Source organism: Lynx canadensis, chromosome B4, assembly GCF_007474595.2.
Source record: "Lynx canadensis isolate LIC74 chromosome B4, mLynCan4.pri.v2, whole genome shotgun sequence".
In the NCBI taxonomy this organism is placed as follows: Eukaryota; Metazoa; Chordata; class Mammalia; order Carnivora; family Felidae; genus Lynx; species Lynx canadensis.
In genome coordinates, this window is record NC_044309.1 from 132533414 (window position 1) to 132555452 (window position 22039).

The 22039-nt window shown below is 42.0% G+C and overlaps 1 protein-coding gene across 1 annotated transcript in view; it reads right to left on the minus strand.

Moving 5' to 3' along the window:
- ENTHD1 (ENTH domain containing 1) overlaps positions 1-22039 on the minus strand; it is a 93581-nt gene that overhangs the window by 64218 nt on the left and 7324 nt on the right. The window contains exon 2 of the mRNA XM_030320695.1: positions 10232-10474. Coding sequence (XP_030176555.1) covers positions 10232-10474 — 243 coding nt within the window. The remainder of the gene's footprint in view (positions 1-10231; positions 10475-22039) is intronic.

Below are 22039 nucleotides of genomic sequence, written 5' to 3' on the forward strand. Positions count from 1 at the left end.
CAAGGTTGAGCATTCGGAAAAACGTCTCTCGGCCGTACATGTTTCCTCCCTCTTTTTTTTAGGAAATGCTTTCCATATCTGCCCCCCCCCCCCACCCAGTTTTCAGTGAGGCTGTCCTTTTCTCATGGATTTGTAGAAGTTCCTTATGTATTCTGGATAATCCCTTGTCACTTACATATGTTAGAAATGTTTCTCCTAGTGCGGGACTGTCTTCACTTTCTATATGGTGTTTTTTGATGGCAAGATAATTCTTAAATTTAATAAGCCTTGCTAGTTTTCTGTTGCTGCCAAAAATTACAACAAACTTACTGGCTTAAGACACAACAGCCATTCATTATGTAGATCAGCAGGCCTGGCAGGCTTCACTGGGTTCTCTGCCTTGGGTCTCACAAGGCCAAAATCAAGGCGTCAATGAAGCTGGACTCCTATCTGGAGACTGAGGAACAATCCACTTCCAAGAGCATTCAGGTTGTTGGCAGAACTCCGTTTCCTTGTGGTCGTACGACTGAGGTCCCCCTTTCCTTGCGGGCTGGCCACCGGGGATCAATGGGTCTCCGCTTCTAGAAGCCACTTGCGTTCCTCATCACTCCATTTTCTAGCCAGTAAGGGTGCATCAAATCCTTCTCCCATTTGGAATCCGGGACTTCCTCTTCTGCCTTCAGCTGGAGAAAACTCTGCTTTCAAATGGTTGGTGCGATTGGATTAAGCCCACGTGGATACTCCCTTTGTGACGTACAATGTAACATAATCATGGAAGTGATACCTCTTCTCATTCACAGGTCATACCCACCCTCAAAGGGGAGGAGATTCCATAGAGGCACAGGTCCTTGGGGCTTATTCTCAGTCTTCTGCCTACCGCAAGAGTCAAAGTGACAAATGCTTTTTCAATAGCTTGTACTTTTTTGGTAACGTTTAAGAAATCCTTCCATATCCAATGTAAAAAAGATATTCTCCTTTCCTTTTTTTTTTTTTTAAATATGTTTATGTACTTATTTTGAGAGAGAGAAACAGAGCACACGAGCAGGGGAGGGGCAGAGAGAGGAGGGAGGGAGAGAGAATCCCAAGCAGGCTCTGCACTGACAGCAGATGTGGGGCTCGAACTCCTGAACTGTGAGATCATGACCCAAGCCAAAGTCAAAGACGCTTAACCGACTGAGCCACCCAGGCGCCCCCTCCTTTATTTTCTTCTAAACATTTTGAAATCTTTCTCCCCCCCCCCCCAATCCTTTAAGTCCTTAATTCCTCTAGAATTTGTTTTTGTGCACGGTAAGAGGTAGAAACCTAATTTCACTTTTTCGATATAGGTAAATAATTGCCCCACCATTATTTATGAAGTGGTTCACCCTCTCCCCACCAATGTGAAACACCACCTCTGTCATACATGAAGATAGCCTAGTTGTACAAGTCTGTGTGCTGGGTCCTACAGTTGTCCCACTGGCCCACGCACCTATCCCTGCATCCATACCACACTGTCGTGATTACGATTGCTTTAGTCTCGTTATCCAGAAAGGCAAGCCCCCCCATCTTATTCTTCTTCACGAATGTTTTGGATATTCTTGATAGCTTTTTTTTGATACTCCAGATAACTCTGGGAATCAGCCCATTACATTCAATTTTTAAAATCCTTTTTGGATTTTGATTACAATTGCACTGAATCAATCAGTGGTTCTCAACGGAGGGCAATTTTCGTCCTCAGGAAACATCTGACAATGTCTGCAGATATTTTTGGTTTTCACAACAGGGAGAGATGTTGCTAGTAGCATCTGGTGGGTAGAGGCCAGGGATAATGCTAAGCATGCTACACGGCACAGGACAGCCCCCACAACAAAGAATTATCTGGATTAAAATGTCAGTATCACCAAGCTTGAGGAAAACCTCCACTAAGTCTATGCAATTTGGAGACCATTGATATTCACATTTTTTAGTTTTTCAGTACACAAACATGAATATCTTTCCATTTGTATAGGTCATCTTTCACATATTTCAGTTAAGTGTTATAATTTTCAGTGTATAGGTCTTGTACATCTTTGTAAAAGATTTATCCTTAAGTAAATAATGATTTTTTGCTATTATAAATGGTATTTAAAAAAATATGTTTACTGTTTGGTGCTGATACATAAGAAAATATAACTTGATTTATATATTTTGATATAATAGCCATCCATCTTGCTAAAACTCTCATTATTTCTTTTTTTTTTTTATTTATTCATTCATTTATTTATTTATTTAGAGAGCATGCATACCTGTGGATGTGAGTAGGGGAAGGGCAGAGAGAGAGGGGGAGAGAAAGAATCTCAAGCAGGCTGTCACCACAGAGCCTGGTGTGGGACTCGAACCCACTAACAGCAAGATCATGACCTGACCCCAAATCAAGAAATGGATGCTTTTAACTGACTGAGCCACCCAGGTGCCCCTCTCATTATTCCTAATATGTCTATAGATCCTTCAAGTTTTCTATATCTCAGATATATTTTTATTCCATTTCAATATTTATGCTTTTAATTTGTCTTACTTATTTTATTGTGACGGTTAGGGGCAGTACAAAGCTGAACAGAAGCAAAGAGAATGGGAACATTTTTTTCTATCTGATTTTAAAAGGAATACTTCCACGTTTAAATATATGAAAAATTTTGATGTACATTTTTAAAAATCAAACTTAATTGCATTTTTGCTAGAAAAAGTGGTTTGTGTAATACAGATTCCTTGAAATGTTAAGACTGGCCTTATAACATAATCAATTATAAAATCCATATTTAAAAAAACATTTCATTTATTTATTTATTTTTGGAGAGAGAGTGTGTGCTCGAGTTGGGGGGAGGAGCAAAGGGAGAGGGAGAGAGAATCTTAGGCAGGCTCCACACCCAGCACTGAGACCGATGGTGGGGCTCGATCTAACAAGCATGAGATCATGACCTGAGCTGAAATCAAGAGTCAGACACTTAACCGACTGAGCTACCCAGGCGCCCTTAGTTGTCTGTTTTTAAAACTCAAAAGTTAGACATTACTATTTTACACAGAAAGTGTTCATTTTATTTCATATACATACTTATTATTTGTTAATCACTCCCTCTTGCATTTCCAACCATTATTCTGGAATAATTTTCCTTTTTTTAAAAATTTGTTTTTAAAGGTTTTATTTATTTTTAAGAGACAGAGAGAGAGAGACAGAGTGCGAATGGAGGAGGGGGCAGAGAGAGATGGAGACACAGCATCCAAAGCAGGCTCCAGGCTCTGAGCCGTCAGCACAGAGCCCGACGCGGGGCTCGAACCCGCGAACCGTGAGATCATGACCTGAGCTGAAGTCGGACGCTTCACCGACTGAGCCACCCAGGTGCCCCTGGAATAATTTTCCTTCTTTTTGAAGTATATACTTTCACAAAGGTCCCATGGTGGTAAGCTCTAGGTTTTTTATTTACCTGTAAGTGACTATTTCACCCTTATCTTTGAATGACAGTTTTGCTGGGTACATAATTATAGGCTGTTATTTTCTCTCAGCACTTTGAAAATGCTGTATCACTGTCATCTTGTCTCTGCTGTAGCTGAAGAGGAGAGGTGACTGGCGTGGTAACTGTCATTCCCCTGCAGATGTGTCCTCTGTGTCTTAACACTGTTTCAGTGTTTTCCTTTGGACGTAGCTTCTAGTTCACTAAATTAAAATTTCGATTTCAGTGGTTTTTCTCATTTTTGTAAGTTTCCATGTTTCAAATTCCTACATTCATTCCTAATAATCTTTTTTTTTTTTTTTTTTTGAAGTAAAATAGTTCTAATTTTTAGAGTTTGGTTTGGCCCAAGGAGCCAGGCTATTGCAGATACAACTGACATTTGAATAATTAGATTAATTTAGAGAAGGATAAATCCAGTTTTGACACTTATGCTTGCGTGTATGTCTTTTTTTTTTTTTTTTTTAAGACTTCGTTTTTCAGGGCAGTTTTAGGTTTACAACAAAATTGAGAGGGAAATACAGAGGTTTTCCATATGCCTTTCCCCTACACGTGCATAGTCTCCCCAAATCAACAGCATGATGGTATTCTTTCCTTATCTAAATACTAAATCAAATACATAGCTATTCTACATCGTGTATCTGACCTTTCTACTACCTACAATATTTGGGGGACTAAATAGGCTACTCTTTTCTTTCCTGGATTGGTGACACAGATTGTGAGCTCACTGTCTGATCTTAATTGGCGGGAATCCTGTGGGACTAACTCACGAAATGAGCTTTATTCTTCCAAAGAAAATTACCTTGAATCACTTCAGTGCCCTCTCGAGTGTCCAGGTTCTGCACAGCAAACCGAGGCTTTCCTTCACAATGCTCAAGTGAGGCCCAGGACCGTTTTTTAAAAAACCATTGACAAGCGCCCTTAAACACCTCTACCCGTGCAGACACCTCCAGTGTCCTACAGGCACCAGCTCCAAGCCACTCTGACCCCAGCTCACATGTCCTGCTCTTATTTTGTTTATTTAAGTAATTAATTAATTTAAATTTTTGGAAGGCAAGGTCTTTGGAGACTTCCCATACCGCTAGTGAGGCCAGAAATGTCTCGGTGGTTTGTCATTTAGGGTCTTTGGTTATTGTGCAATGAACGGGTTTCTAGCAGCCCCTGGCAAGTCTAACCGCCAGGAGTAGGCCTAAAATATTTTTCAGCAAAAACAATTGCATCTAGTACAATTCCACTTTTATAAAAATAATTTCGGGGCGCCTGGGTGGCTCAGTTGGTTGAGCGTCCGACTTCGGCTCAGGTCACGATCTCACGGTCCGTGAGTTCAAGCCCCGCGTCGGGCTCTGGGCTGATGGCTCAGAGCCTGGAGCCTGTTTCAGATTCTGTGTCTCCCTCTCTCTCTCTGACCCTCCCCTGTTCATGCTCTGTCTCTCTCTGTCTCAAAAATAAATAAACGTTAAAAAAAAAATTTTTTTTTAAATAAAAAAATTAAAAAAAAATTCTCTCTAGTTATCCATTTTCTAAATGTGTATATGCACAGAAAAATGCCTAGAATTTATGTTCATCTGATACGAGTTATGGCTATTTCGGAGGGAGGGGATTGGAAGTGATTGATTCTTCAGTACTTTCGACTTTGTATTGTTTTTACAAGAATAGAGTGATTTTTCTGAAACAAAAACAAAAGAAGAAAAGTAACCAGACTGGAAGTAAATATTCTAAGATGTTAGTGGTGGTTGGTTTAGGGTGACAGAGATATAAGCTGCTGTTATTTTCTTTTTTGTACATTTGTTTTAGTTACAAAAAAAAATCGCCGTTTGACATTCATCAATGCAGATGATTTAGTAGGAACTCCCATTTGGACCACAAGCCCTGCCGTCTAGACTGTATGTGACAAGGCAACCAAGCGTGACTCCAGGTCAACTCCGTTAGTACAAAGTTCACTGTAGGAAGCAACACTAACACTGGTGTTTTTGCTTAGAAAAGCATGGCAAGTATTTTGAAGTTTTGCTTTCGGTCCAACAGGAAACAAATGATTTTTCGGGCAATGTTTCCGTGATGTAGAGGGCTATTACATTTAACATAGACCAGAGTAATCCTTCTCTGATACAAGTTCCATCGCAAAGGATAATACCACTAAAGAGCTCTTTATGGAGGATCGGATGACCAACACAGGGAATGCTCCGCTGGTCTGGTTGTAAGCAACACCTCTGGCGACAGCTTTTTAAATTATCACCTCTAAGGAAAGGACGTAACCCTGAGGCTTACGGTTCAGAGAAGCTGAGTTATAACGGTGCATATATAGTTTTTGGTCCTGCTATCAGGCAACAATTATCGTTCAGTTCGTCTCTTCCTCCAAACAACAAAATCACCTAAACAAAGACTATCCAAGCTATCTACCACAATTAAAACTTGGGGGAAACATCTAGGAAGAGAAGAAAAAGGAGTAGAAGTAGTAATGTGTGTTTAACACCTTCTCCAAAGTACCTTTTCTCCCTTGCTCATTTACCGCAAAGAAGCTCGGCACAGCTGTTTCAGCTCTAGATCCTAAAGCCTGGGAATCCGATTTCTAGCAATGCATTCAATTTCACATTTCAACGGAACTAAATAATTTGGAGACATCTTTAAATACATCCTGATGGAAATTTCCCTGTGTGATACCATCACTTGCCTCTCTAGCTTAAATGTTAGTCGTTTTCAATTTCTCTCTTTCTTCTCCAATACATCACCTACTTACCTCATTTCCTCTCTCTATTCTATCTTGAAACATTACCTTTCCTTCATTTCAATAACCCGAGAGCAGGATGCTGGATTAAAACAACTGTCTCTTACAGAGCTTCCCTTCAATTCGTATCGCCTTCATTTCTACACAAAGCAATAAGAATTATCTGCCACAAACAGCTGTTTTCAGTAATAAGAAAGCTAAGTTCTGTGACTAAGCTAAACATCCCTTCTGTTCTTCAAGGCCTACAATGGTTCCTAGTCGCATCAAATCGAAATTTCCAAATACCGCTCATTACGTCCTTTACGAACGGTGCTGAGTATTCTCAGTGATCTGTCCACATTTTTCTACATATTCAAATTTATGGTCTCGATTCCATTTAGTCTGACAACTATGTATTAACATGATTAATTCGTTTCTTGTTTGTATTCTTTGCCACTACAGTAGGGACTATTTACTCTTCCCCGTATTTATTCTTTCCTTCTTCCTTAACCACAGCTTCTCTATCTTTCATTGGAGCACATAGCTGTCCCGTATAAAGACTACATTTTTCAGCCTCTCTTGCACCTAGCAGTGTCCATTTGACTAAATGCTAAACAACATGTAAGCCAAAAAGGTTATGAGCAACTTCAAGAGGTGTCCTTAAAGGGAAGGAGTATTCATATTTTCCATCTCTCCTCCTTCCTACTGGCTAGAATGCAGATGTGATGGCTGGTGCTCCAGCAGCTATCTTGGATCGGGAAGTGGAAGTTCCATGCTGAGTTTGATGGAGCAGTGAGACAGAAAGAGCCCTGGGTCCCCGACATCATGAAGAGCCATATCAGTCCTAGAATATCTAGTTGTTGGTTCTTTTTAGAAGAAAGAAAAAAAAATCCTTTTGTGTTCAAGCCATTAACATTTTTGTGGCCTCTTCTACTGTCACTTGTGGGAATACCTAATTCTGATAGATCCACCTATCTCCAAGTCTTCATTTGCTACGTCTTCTGTCCCACTAAAAATGCCCCTCCAATTTATTTTCCTACCTCCCTCCCCCACCCACACACACCAAATTGTCAGTTTCCTTTCCTCCTTTAAAATACAGCTTCAGATTCAAATGCCTACATGGAAATGGCTAGTATTGCTAAGCTTATTTAATCCAATTACTATTTTTGAACACAAACACACACGTCTACATATCCCGTATGTATATGTGTATACATGCACAGTGATGGATAAATGAAATTTTTAGATAATTTAACAGATTTTTAATAAATTTACCACATTTTTACATCCATTCACTACTCACTTGAAATAGTACTCTCACTACAAATGCATTTCAATGATGCCATCATCACTAAAACTCTTTTTGAACATTTTTTTAAAAAACAGACTGAAAGTCCTCACTCGATATAACCCCCAAGACAGCAGAAATACATTCACTTTGCTTCCCAGGCCTAGAACAGTGTCTGGAACACAGTAAATACTCAACACATGCTTGTGATAAAAAAAAAAAAAAATTAACTGTAGCAAAACTTCATTTAAAGGTAGATAGACTATTTAAAAGTAGTCAAAAGGCATTCTGAACTCAGTTTAGTGAATAAGATGGGTCAGAAAGCTATAAAATATCATTTGGGGTTAGAAAAAAAAGCAGTGATGATAATGCAATAATACTTGATTTCCTTGGATGAATCATAAAAATGGCTCAGCGTTCAGCTACTTCTGTAGCAGTTGAAAGACTCACTTCCTAAGCTTCAGTCAAGTATGCCAAACTTATTCCAGTTTCAGAACTGTTTGCACCTGCTGTTCCCTTTGCCTGGAACCCCCCAGATACACGTGGATTGTTTCCTTCTTCATTTGAGTCTCTGTTTATATATTCACCTCCTCCAAAAGGCCTTCCCTTACTCTTTGACCTAAAGAAAGTCATCTTTATCGCTCTCTGTCCCCTGATACTGCCTTCCTTTTCTTTATAGGACTTGTCACGAATGTAATATTTTATATCTATTTTGTTTATATGTGGTTAGTATCTGTCTCTGTCACCAAAATATTTGCTCCATGATGACAGGGACTATGTTTTATTCACTGCTATAGCTCCAAATTTCCACTTGATAGCCAAATTTCAAATTTCAAATGTTCAAATTATTTGAACATTAATGTAAGTTTATAATGAGAGAGAAAGGGGGGATTCCTGGGTGGCTCAGTACTTTCAACATCTGACTCTTGGTTTCGGCTCAGGTCATGATCTCACGGTTCATGGGATCGAGCCTCACATTGGTCTCCGTGCTGACAGCATGGAGCCTGCTTAGAATTCTCTCTTTCCCCCTCTCTCTGTGCTCCTACCCTGATCACACACTTGCGCTCTCGCTCTCTCTCTCTCAAAATAAATAAATAAACTTAAAAAAAAAAAAAAAAAAGAAAGAGAAAGGAAGCGAGAAAAGCAATGGAGGCAGGAAGACCAAGAAAGGTTACAGAAATAGCAAAAGGGGTGAAGACTCTGGGTGAGTTATAATTGGCTGTTTTATTCTGTTACTCCTTTGTCGTATTAGTTTGAGTTGAAGGCTTCCATGAGAAAATTGCAGAATGGGTCTCCATCTCTCCTAGAGGTTTATTTCGAAGGAACGGCTAACCTAAAGAAAGAGATTCCACTATGTTTAGAAGCATGTGGATGGCATTTACTATCCTTTCCTGCCTTTCCACATCTCCAGGCCACACAAATACAAACTGAGTGAACATTCGAGAACTCCTGACCGAGTCGGAGAAGTACTTTCGTGATTTTTAGCAGGATTAGTCTGTGTTGGTATTATTCACACTTTTAATTTCCATACGTAACTGACATTGAAACATCTGTTCATCCTGAACACCTGAAGCTCTTTCAGGATCTTGCTTAATCAAGTTACATGATAAAGCCAGGAGGCAAGCCTCTGAAAATACTTTTAATTCAATTCTACTCCTGCTACATCCCTCACAAAGTTTCATCCCTTTCGAGTCACATTTCTTTAATGCTTTTGCTTCCTCAAACTGTCCATTCCTTATACAAAACTTATTGGCGGGGTTTGTACCACAGAAGATCAAACACAATGATATTCCGTTACATTTTAGTAAATTTAGTAGAAAAGATCATTGCATCTTCCTGCTGATTTCTATCACAACATCACAAAGAAATCCTTTTAATGTTTCTTTTATTTAAAAAAAATTTTTTTACATTTATTTATTTTTGAGAGACAGAGAGAGACAGAGCACAAGTGGGGGAGGGGCAGAGATAGAAGGAGGCACAGAATCCGAGGCAGGCTCCAGGCTCTGAGCTGTCAGCACAGAGCCTGATGCGGGGCTCGAACTCAAGGAGTGTGAGATCATAACCTGAGCCGAAGTCGGACGCTTAACCGACTGAGCCACCCAGGTGCCCCTGTTTATTTTCTATTTTTGAGAGAGAGCAAGGGAATTAGGGAGGGGCAGAGAGAGGGGGACAGAGGATCTGAAGCGGGCTCTGTGCTGATGGTACACAGCCCGATGTGGGGCTCAAGCTTGCCAACCATGAGGTCATGACCTGAGCCAAAGTCGGACGCTTAACCAACGGAGCCACCCAAATGCCCCCAAAGAAATCTTTTTTTAAAAGTTTGGTTCATATTTAAAATTGTAGGCCAAGGAAAGGGTTATATAACACAAGGTACTGTCTCATAATAGTTTTAGAGCACTTTCAGAATTCCGAGGCACATTTAAGAAAATGTCAGTTTCTCGACCGGTAGCAGCAAACAGCACAAAATGCACAGACACCCAGACCCGGAGTCTCCCGTTTCAGTGATGATCAAAATCTTAAAGTGAATCATGATGCCAAATAAGTAAGTCACTACTTGAATACCCTTCAAGCCCCAAAATCCCATTTTATGTGAATCCCAGATAATTGCATTCAGAAAATGGTCATACATTTTTCCACTGAGTATTATTCTTCGTCTTTGTTTCGAACAGCATGACGCCTAATACAGTAATGGTGGCACTTATATTGTATTAATACCTCAGAACTAAACCCCAACGTTTTCTATTTTTTCATTGCTCTTAAATGATACCTACTACATTCGGGGCCAACGTTCATTATACGTACTTGTATTACGTTGCCTTGCAACCTTAAGAAGCTTACGTTTCCTCTCCGAGGCAGGGATTTCTGGCGTGTGGGCAGAGGCACATACTGCTGGGGTGTTAGCCGTACCAGGTAATCTTTTAGGAAATGTCACGGAGTGGGAGGTTCGCTGCCTCGTCCGACACGCTGCCTCCCTCTCTCTGCGTAGCAGCTCTTCATCCACCAGCAGTGTCATGACTTGCTTAGACTTTTCCCGGATACGGTAGCCTGAAAAACACGTTTGGCTTTGCGTCGGTAAGAAAATACGCCTTAGGGCGGCGAGGACTTTTTATTCTAAAGAAAATTAGGGGGGAAACTGTAAGCGACGTAAGCAAAGTGAAAAAAAATCTGTAGCAAACGTACAAGGAAACCTAAGTCCCGTGGGAATTGTCAGTAAGTGCCCTTTTCTGATACTTTAAGAAGTGAACGAGTATATGATTAAATCGTATCACCATATTGACATGAAATTCTGCACTTTCTTTTTTTAATACTTATTCATTTTTGAGAGAGAGAGAAAGAGAAAGAGAGAGTGAGCTCGTGGGAGCGGGGGAGGGACACAGAGAGAGGGAGACACAGAATCCGAAGCAGGCTCCAGGCTCTGAGCTGTCAGCACAGAGCCCACGTGGCACTTGAACTCACGAGCCGTGAGATCATGACCTGAGCCGAAGTCAGACGCCCAACTGACTGAGTCACCCGGGCACCCCGCTCCCCGACATTTTGCACTTTAAATATGCTATTTCTTTTTAAAAGCAATACATACTCTATAATCAAATTATATAGGTGTAAAAGAGGAGGAATGAATTAGACCTAGATTTGCTGACCTGGATGTGTGACCATGACATAGAGCTAAAGATTTAAAGTAATATGCACGGTATGATTCAGATCTGGAAAGCACAGGGGAAAATCAAGCATTATGTATGTATCCAGGAGAGAGAAGTAGAGAAATATATGGATGGCTGGATGGATGATGGATGGGCAGGCAGACAGCCAGCTGTGTACCCACAACATTGTTAACATCCGTTACGTTAAAGGGGTACAATCGGGGCGGGAGAAGAGTAGGGAGGGCAATCAGATTTTCTTTGACATAACATCCTATCAAAACAACTTGATGCCATTAATAGAGTGCCAGACGAATAGTCTAAGATCAGAATCCTAACCAAGATGCTGTCCTTAACCAACTGTGTGACTCTCAGGTCGTCTGTCTGGGCTTCAGGTTTCTATGTGAAAACCAGGAGAAGCAGATCTATTCAGTGTAACTCACAGATACAAAAGTATACCTGTTCGAATACATAGTATCATTACTACAATTCTCAACCCCCTCCCAGGAGAAATGATCAAGGAAAATCAATTACCTTTCCACATCTTGAGACAAACTCGTATTATCTCCTGTCTTCCCAAGCCTTCTTCCAGAAGTAAACTGAAAAGTCCCTAAAGAGCCACTACTACGTTCATTTTGGGCTCCAAGTGTGATGAATTCAAGTGTTAATGTATCCAATTATAACTTACTAGTAGTAGGAATAATGAGAAATGGTCAACTGCATGGTGTATGCAGACGAAAGAGGTCAACACGTTCTGGGCCAGTCGTTTCATTAAGGACTGCTAAGGACAGTGTCGGAAACCTTTGCTCAAGTTGCCATCTTTTCCAAGATTGTTTTATCTACCCTTTAAAAAAAATTTTTTTTTAATGTTTATTTATTTTTGAGACAGAGAGAGACAGAGCATGCATGGGGGAGGGTCAGAGAGAGAGGGAGACACAGAATCCGAAGCAGGCTCCAGGCTCTGAGCTGTCAGCCCAGAGCCCGACGCGGGGCTCGAACCCACGGACGGCGAGATCATGACCTGAGCTAAAGTCGGCTGCTTAACCGACTGAGCCACCCAGGCACCCCTATTTTATCTACTCTCAATCTCACTTCTTAGTCACTTCTTCCTTCCAAAATTCTTTTGTAACTGCTGTGAACCATATCGTTCTCAATACCCTTAATTTCCTATGATTAATGTGTAGCCCATAAACAACAAAAAAAACCTCACGGTGTTTTATGCTACCACTCAGTGTCGCACGACAGAAGCCTGCTGTGACTGTCAGCCTCTGGGGACAGGCGACATGCCAGATACTACTTTCCCCTGGAAAACTGCCACAGCTTTGTTTGGAGGAAGGGGTGAAAACCTTCACAAACTCATCTCCTTCCGCTTCCCCTCTCTCCCTCTACCCTAGCGACCCCGACTGCCTTATTCTTCAGTTACACCAGGCTCTTTATCTCCTTCAAGCCCTGGGCTAGCTGTCGCTTCTGCCAGGGACTCTGCATGGATAGGTCCCCAATTCATTCAAGTCTCTACTGAAATGTCACCTCCTCATAGAAGCCTTCCTTCTTCCCACCCTCTCTAAAATAGTCCCATCCCCATCACTCTCTATTCCCTTACCTGTTTTATCACCACCTGCTATTGGTATACACAGGTTTGCACACACGAACACACACACACACACACGCACACACGCACACACGCACACACGTTTACTTGTTTACTGTTCGTTTCCTTACCTAGAATACAAGCTCCATGAGGGCAGAGAACCTCATTCACCCGGTATCTCCAGTGGCTGGAAGAATGATTGGCACATAACAGCTACTCCACAAATAGCTACTGAGTAAATGAATCGATAAAGGAGCAAATTCCGAAAAGTCTCAATATTCGCCTCTCTACAATGCAAATGGAACCAGAAGGGTGACAGACCCTGAGCGCCGACTTACAGTGTAGCTGCCTGAGAAAGTTGCTTGGCCTGAAATAGTTTTTTGCGACACCCCTAACTAGAAAAGGGCAGAACCAGAAGTTACGGGACAGACGGGGATTCTTTGACTCGGAGGCTGCGTGAATTGGCGGGACTTAAAAGCAGCTGCGAAAGTTCAAAGGTCCGAGCAGATCCGTGAAGCAGAAAGCCAGCCACGATGACGAAGCACTTCTCCCCGAAATATCAGGGCTCCTCCCTGAGGTAGCAGTCTACGGCCCTGGGAAGGTCAAGCCACAGCACTCCACTTCTCACTCAAGGCCGCCCACGGCCCTGGCTACCTGCCCACACCCATCCTTGGGATGCTGGAGGGTAGCAACCCGGCTGTTCTCAAGCGTTAAAGTTGAAAGTGAAAAAATCCAAGAACCCAATAAACCGGCTTCAAGGGTGAATTAACTAATAACAATGGTAATAACAGGATGGCATCTCCTCACTGCTAAGCAATGTGTTTCTGAAAGGAAAGGGAGAACATAGTACTAAAACAGAATTGTACTGGAATAGAACAAACGTAGGCAGCACCTGCTCTGGGTCTGAAAGAGAGAAAGAAAAAGAAGGGGGGAGAAGTTGGGAGGGTGAGGGACAGAGACAGACAAAGGGAGGGAGAAAACATGGAGTCTCTGAAAAGAGAAATATGAAACAGATTGATACCGAAGGATACGTCAAGATGTAAAGCTTGTTAGAAGAGGTGAAGGGTAACGTAAAAATGAAGCTACGTCCCGTTTTAATAGGCATCTTTGGGTTATAAGCGACAGAAACTCAAATTGAACCGGCCACGGGAAAAGCAGGGGTTGTGACTGGGCCTCAGGCACAGGAGAGGCAGAGACTGGAAAAGTACCAGCACACTTTTTCCGTCTCCCATCCTTTCTTCTCTGTGTGTAATGCCTTCATTTTCTCCTCTTGCAGACTGGCTTCCTCCACCTGAATGTGGACATAGCCACAGATAGCTCTGGACTCACGCCTCACACTGTGCCACCTGAGAGGCCTCCCTCTTCCTTCATTCAAATTGGAAAAATCCAGGAGAATGACGCTGCTCGGCCCAGCCTGAAAGTCACATGCCCGTTACCTTGGCCAGAGGGTGGGATGCTACCACTGGCAACCCCCCATCAGAAAGGCACGGTGGGACGAGGGGAGAGTCAACAGGACAGAAGAACGAACGAACAGAAAGCCAACTTGCGGAGGCTTCCCAAACTCGAGGCCGAGGCCAAGGACATACAAATCACTAGAGCGACTAAGGGACAGACCAATTTCCAAGGATATTCACTTATTCACTTATGCAGTATTTAATCATTTCTTGAACATTTCAGTTTCAGGAATTGTCTAGAAGCACAAGTGAGGACAAAAGAGACGAGATCCCCACACGAGATACTTCCAGATAAAAATAAAAGCTCTAAAGGAAATAAAGAGCAGTGAGGTGCTGAACATCACGCCGTGGTGAAGGGAAGGAAAGTCGTACTGGGGACATAACGTATCACCTGAGCCTTGAACAGCAAGGGAAAGCCAGCTGTGCGGACATTCAGGCAGAGGGAACCGCTCTGATTTCCCTTCTTCAGGAAGCCTTCTACTGAGAGAGAGCAAGTCCCTCCAGGCTCACCCTACACACACGTGGTCGAGCCGGGTTTCCACGCAACTCTCATGGCATCTACGCTTGTCTCTTACAGCACTTGCACGGTTTGCAATTGCCTATTTATTTGCTGAATGTCTTGTTCCTCCACTAAAGCGTAACGTCCATGAAGGCCAGAGCTATACCTGTTTGTTAAGATACTTCAGAAGTGTCTGCGAAATAAGCGAGTGAACGTGCTGAGGAAACATCTTCCAGATGCAGGGGAGGAGTCTCTGTAAATTCACAAAGGAACATCACGTAAAGGGATTTGGAAATGTGGTAAATTCAAAGATGTCAGGCAAAGTGATGCGCCAGGCTTCTAGAAGAACATGCACTAGGCTTGGAACAGTGGTCATAAAACATCTTAACGCCCCTCCCTCCATACCTGACCCACTAACCAATCAAAATTTACTCTTCCTCCTCCATTCCTTTCTCAGTCAAGTTGATCTCCATTCTAAGCCTGAAATATGAACATTCACCTCCCCAGATGCAGTAACCCGTGTCCACTGATGGTACCCACTAAATCTTTCCCCCCCTCGCTGTGTCCCTCAGTTCAGGCTCTGCTCATTTCCTGCCCGCGGTGTTTCAAATTATTGACTTATCTGGAGTCTCCCTCACCATCTGTGCTCCACAGTGTCTCCAGGGGCGAGGGGGTGTGGGGTCGGGAGAAGCACCCCCAACAGTGTATCTGACCAAGGTATTTTCCAGTTAAAAAAAACCCCTCGGTCAAGTTGGCACAGTAAAGTCAAGCTTCAAAGTACCCCTCTGCTCCGCAACAAATACAGAGCGCTAACAGACACTGCCAGGCCCCAAAACAAGATAGAAACCCCCACAAACCAGAAACGGAAGAGAAATGGAAGGGTGGTCAGCACGGCTGAGGCCTCAGGGCTGCGGGGCCCTTGGTTTGGCAGCCAGGAGTTCAGCTCCTCATGTGTTAGGGGACCAGAGCCGGCCTTACTCCCTCTTTGATGTTAGGAGGTATCGGTGTTTGTGAGAGAAGGCTGGGAAGAAAAGAAATAGTAAGGACAAAACCAGCGGCTAATTGTTTCCTGGGCTGTCACTTATTTGTAGCTGTGGGTCTAGAAGCTAGAAGACACGTGTGCAGCCTCAAGACTGGGAACTAAACTGAGTCACCGCCACCAGCATCTAAGACATCCCGGTTCTGTCACAGGGCACGAGCCCCGAGCTTCCTTTACAAGGGCTGTGCTGGGGGCTCTGAGAGAGCTGGGTGGAAAGAACTGGAAAAAGCAACGTAAAGGGGTAAACATGAATGGTGGGGGAAGAGCCTCTTGGTCAAAATAAGGTAGAAAACTAAAATTCCAAAATAGATTTTTTTTTTTTTAAATGAAAGATGGCTGATAAAAGCAGCAATCAAAACGTAAATTCACAGGGTGTCTGGGTGGCTCAGTTGGTTAAGCATCTGACATTTGATTTCGGTTCAGCCCCGTGTTGGGTGGCGCTCGGAACCTGCTTGGGATTCTCTCTCTCTCCCCCTCTCTGTCCCTCCCCTGCTCGTACTCGTGCCTTCTCTCTCTCCCCCTTCCCCTCTCTCTCTCTCTCTCTCTCAACATAAACTTAAAATAAACTTAAAAACAAACACATGCATTCACTCCAAATGAAATCAACGTTCTACAGGATTCTATAAGATCTTCTATAAATCAATATTCTATATTGTCAGAGGATTTTAAAATCCTAAACCAAGATTTTTAAAATAAATACAATTAAGAGAGATTATTACAGGAGTCATATCCGCAACAAGGACTACGCGAAAACCACAAAGGACAGATTGCAAGGTCCTGGTATTTACCTAGAAGAAGTTCCAAAAGAAGAAAATTAAGGTCATCACAAAAAAGCAATATTCAGAGCAAAAAGAGCTAGGAATTTTACAGAAAAGACGTGAATCCTCACATCAAAAATGATCTCCAAAGACCAAGCGGGATTAAAAAAAAAAAAAAAAAAAAAAAAAAAAAGAACAAAGCTATATGGAGAGACACTAGAGAAAAACAGAAGAACGTCTAGGATAATGAGAAACTCTCCAAAGCTACCAGTCCCTTCTTCAGACCTACAATAGCCCGCTGGCCATTCAGTCAGCACTCATTCGGCACCTGCGTCAAACCAAGTGAAGAAACAGAGATACCAATAAGGTCATCTCAGTCCTCCAAACCCCACAGTCCAGTGAAGATGGACACCCAGATGGCTCTTACAGCAGTGTGTTCAGCAGACGTGTGGACAAGGTACAGTGCATTGGCAGAAACCGCGGCAACGGCACGGAAAAGCCCTTCCTGATGGTTGTAGTGAGCATTATTTGGACATGAATATACACTGCGGGAAACAAAATTAATTAAAGTCAAAATATGCCAAGGACTAACAGTATTAGCTAAGATTAACTGACGATTTACTATGTGCCTGACTTTCAGACATTATCTCACATCCATCCGCACGAAGCCCATTTTACAGATGAGACAAGTAAGTTTACGGGGAGTAAAAAAACTCTCCAAAAGTCATAGACTTAATAATAAGATGGAAGGTAGAGACCGGCTCCATAAAAATAACAAAATGCAGACTTTTATTTCTTTGACTGAATTCAGTGCACAAATGTAAGCTTTTTTATTTGATGACAAGATTGAGAAGAGAAGGATTGTATTGACATAGCACCGAAGTGCTAACCTGGTTACTCTCCCTTGTTTGTCTGCCCTGCTCTGCTGTCCATGTGCATACAGGAAGCAAGGAGGAACGTGGGAAGACTGGCCGGACAGGTATATTTAAGTTTAAATAGATTCGCGATTTGCTTCTTGCTGTCGTGATTACTAACACCTACATTTGTTGAAAAGGAGCGAAGGGTGACCCAAAATACTCAACTGTTTTAGATATAAAGATTTTGTTTACACTCACAGTAATATAACTTAAAAAAATTTTTTTTTAGTATTTATTTTTGAGAGAGAGACAGAGCATGAGCCAGGGAGGGGCAGAGAGAGAGGGAGACACAGAATCTGAAGGCTCCAGGCTCTGAGCTGTCAGCACAGATCCCGATGCGGGGCTCGAACCTGCAAACTGGGAGATCATGACCTGAGCTAAAGTCGGACACCTAACCGACTGAGCCACCCAGGCGCCCCATCATAGTAATATAACTTTTAACTGTAACTTTTAACAATAGCAGAACAGGCTTATGATGACCTGCATGTTTGTTAAAAGAAATTCATGACTTCGTCAAAACTACAAAAATGTTGGTTATAGGAAATCACATTTGGTCAGTGGCGTTGTGTTAATGAACCCACCTCTCTGTAAATGAGCACAACTCCATTGCATTAGCTAATCAACCCACCACCATCTATCAGGTGGGTTCGATGGTTAGAGAATTTGGACTCCTGTTGTCTGACCGTTGTAGAGAGAAAATCAAGTCTGATGAATTTGTAAGGTACATCACGCACCCCCCGTGCCGCGTGCTTAGCCACTACACCACACTGCCTGGGATTTGCCCGTCTCATGCCCCCACGTTCCTTCCCTCCTGTACAAGAATACCCTCAGATTTGACTCTGCTTTTGGAGCCTTGACCAACGTCTAAATCAATTCTTCCACGTTTCTAGATATTTTCTTTCTCTTGAACTCACTCTTTCCAGAGATCTTGCCTCTGTTTATCACAGTCACTCTGAAAGGGAAATCCCAATCATTCCTTTTTTCTCCTACTTGCCCATGTTCCGTCTTTCTCTAAACCCCTTCCTGGCCCAAATACACGTTTTCTCCTTTCTCCTTTCTTCTCGGAGAACCTGAACTCAAAAAACAACCTCCTCAGAAACAACTGATTTTAATAACTTATAAACTAATATAAATATAAATTAATGTATTACAGGGGCGCCTGGGTGGCTCAGTTAAGCATCTGACTTCGGCTCAGGTCATGATCTCACAGTCCATGAGTCTGAGCCCCGCGTCGGGCTCTGTGTTGACAGCTCGGAGCCTGGAGCCTGCTTCGGATTCTGCGTCTCCCTCTCTCTCTGCCCCTCCCCTGCCCATGCTCCGTCTCTTTCTGTAACATTAAAAAAAAAGTTTAAAATAAATGTATTACATCTTCCAGAGAGTTTGCTTTTTACATTTTAGTTTGTATCTCTTAACTCTGGCGTACAAGGCTTATTAGTTCCTAATGTCACTCCAAGACATTTAATTTTCGTGAGCAAATGGGTAGCTGATTGGGAAGGGCCAGTCCTTGAGGCCTGAACAAAATCAGCCCTGGATATAAATGTGAAGGGTCTAATTTCCCAAGTTGGATGACTGATAATGACAGTAGAAAACAAAAAAGGCAGTAACGTCACCAACGCATGCTACTTCTAGTAAAACTGCTTAACACAACTTTTTAACAACACCGAAAAGCCGTCTTTTTAAAATGTACCTTTCAAAAGAAATCTAGCTTGAATTTAAATATATGAGTGTGTGTGTATATACAATGGCCCATTTAAATGAAATCAACTGCAATTTCAGGACTTAACTAATTGAGAATATCGTAGTACATAAATTTTAATGCACACATTTCTGAGAACCTATATCGGTTTTATAAAAGGAATACCATAATTTCTGTAAATAAATAATTTGATGGTGTGAAACATTCAATTGGGTATTTTTCAGACCCTTTTAATTAAGTTCACTCCAGTAGTTCAGTGAAACTGTTAGGATATTTTTTAAAACTCAATTAGGAGAGGCTACCTAGCATAATAATAGAATAGGACCAAAGAGTATTAGAGTATTAATCATGTTCAGTCATTAATGAAATGTGCAACCTTACCTAAAGAGCAATCTGAGCGTTAGCGCCTCATCTGTGTCAGAGAGATAATACACATCCTTCATTCCTCATAAGGTGTTGTCAGATCACATGATATACCATACATGAAAATGCTCTATGGGCGCCTGGGTGGCTCAGTCGGTTAAGCGTCCAACTTCAGCTCAGGTCATAATCTAATGGTTCATGGGTTCAAGCCCTGCGTCGGGCTCTGTGCTGACAGCTCGGAGCCTGGAGCCTGCTTGGGATTCTGTGTCTCCCTCTCTCTCTCCCTCTGCCTCTCCTCTGCTTGTGCTCTCTCTCTCTCTCTCAAAAATAAACATTAAAAAAAATGAAGACGACTTTGGTTAAATATACACCTGCCCTATGACCCAGAAATGCCACTCTTAAGTGTATGCCCAAGAGAGCTGAATATGTATGTCCACAAAAAGCCTTACATAAGGATGTTCGTAACAGCTTTACTCATAATAGCCAAGGACTATACACACACCAAGTGCTCATCAACAGAAGACAGGTAAACAAACTGTGGTATATAAGTTATATCTCAATAAAGCACTGTTAGCATTAAAAATCTATTTTTAAAAGGAATTTATAGTGAATAAATGGGAATTTTGTTGTTAAAGGAATCGACTTTGACATTTATATTTTTTATATTCCTAAAAGAAAGTCAGTTGCTATAAACCCGCTAAAAGTATAAAAGTACTAGGATATTAATCATCCATTCATCTAATATCTATTGAGTGATCCCACCCCCAGGCATGTACTAAGGGCTAGGGACAATGCTCTTGCCCTTGAGAAATTCACAGTTTTGCAAGAGATACAGGCATGTATATAAATGTGCTCTGACAGAGGCATGACAGAGGTATAGAGGCGTTGTGCACACAACGGAGACAATGTTCTACTCTACCTGAGAATATCAAGGAGATTCAGGACTATCAGCTGGAGACCCTGAATCTCCTGCAGGAACATGGCCCCCTTCCCGATGAGTTTGAGCCTACCTTGCAATGGGCCCTAAATCTAAGAGAAAAGAAACTGGCCCGATCACGCCAACTGTGTCTAGCTAGTTGCCCGAGACCATAAAATTAGATTTGCGTGAAGGATTTTTTTTAAGCCATGATTGCCACCAGACTATAAGGTATACATTTCTTGTACCATCTTTGACCTAAAACAACTTAAACAGATGCAAAAAAGGATAAACTTTTCAGTTCCTGTCCCAGATTAATAAGCAGAACTAGTTTAGGTCTCAGGTCCTTCCTGTGTGTCCCACCTTGCCACGTGTAACTAGTTAAATGCGCGATCAAGTCTGGAGACACGACACAGGTCGACAGGGTGGAGTAGAACGTCACTCATTCAGTCCGTCAGTCATTCAACAATGTATTGTAGTAGGTGAGAACGTGGATTCTGGAGCCAAAACATCGAGCTTATAATCTTGGCTCTGCCACTAACTAGCTGTGTGAACTGGCTACTCAACCTCTTTCTACCTTACTTTCCTCCTCAGTAAAATGGGGCCAATACCGCAACTGTCTCAAAGGGTTATTATGAAGATTAAATGAGTTAACATATATGAAGTCGTTAGAAGAGTCTGTCACATAGTTAAATGTCATAAACTTGTTTGCTAATATAGGGGGTCCAAAAAGTTAGGGAATACAGAAGAAAACTTATTTTTACATAGTGTGCTAATTACATTTTACGTTAATACATTCACTGTTTTTCTATAGATTCTAGACACTGTTTCAGGTAAAGTACCTCTAAATTTAAAGCAATGTGTCCAATTGTCAACCTAAAAAAAAAAAAAGAACTACAAGACAGAGTGTCCCCCAAAGTCTGGAAACACAGTGAAAATCATGTATTTATTATAAATTTTTTCAGATTAACAATTAGACTCATTGCTTTAAATTTACTTCATCTGAAAAACTGTCTGGAGGTTGAAGAGAAACACTGGGAAAGTCATTTGAAATGTTAACAAACTACTTGAAAACAAGTTTCTCCTGTTCCCCACGTTTTCTGAGTTGTTTTCTCAATTTTTCCCCCCTGTAGCCAACGGGAATACTTTCCAAGACCCCCAGTGGATGCCTGAAACTGCAGATACTATCAAACCCTACCTGTGTTTTCTTCTTAATTTATAAATTAGACACAGTAAGAGATTAACAACAACAATAATAAAATAGACCAATTATAAGAATATACCATAGCGGAAGTTATTACGTGAATGTGGTCTCTCTCTCTCAAAATATCTTATTGTACTCCACTCACTTTTCTCCATGTGATGATGTGAGATAAAACACCTACGTGATGAGATGAAGTGAAGCGAATGATGGAGACACTGTGTCATAGCACTAGGCTACTACCTGCCTTCTGAACCACGTATCAGAAGGAGGCTCATCTGCTTCCGGACGATAGTTGACTACGGGTAACTGAAACTGTGAAAACTGAAACCACAGATAAAGCGGGGACTACTGTAGGGACGCCTGGGTGGCTCAGTTGGTTAAGCACCCAACTCTCGATTTCAGCTCAGGTCATGATCTCGCAGTTCGTGAGCTTGAGCCCGCATCGGGCTCTCTCTGCTGTCGGCGCAGAGCCTGCTTCAGATGCTCTGTCCCCCTCTCTCTGCCCCTCCCATGTGTGCTGTCTCTCTCTCAAAAATAAACA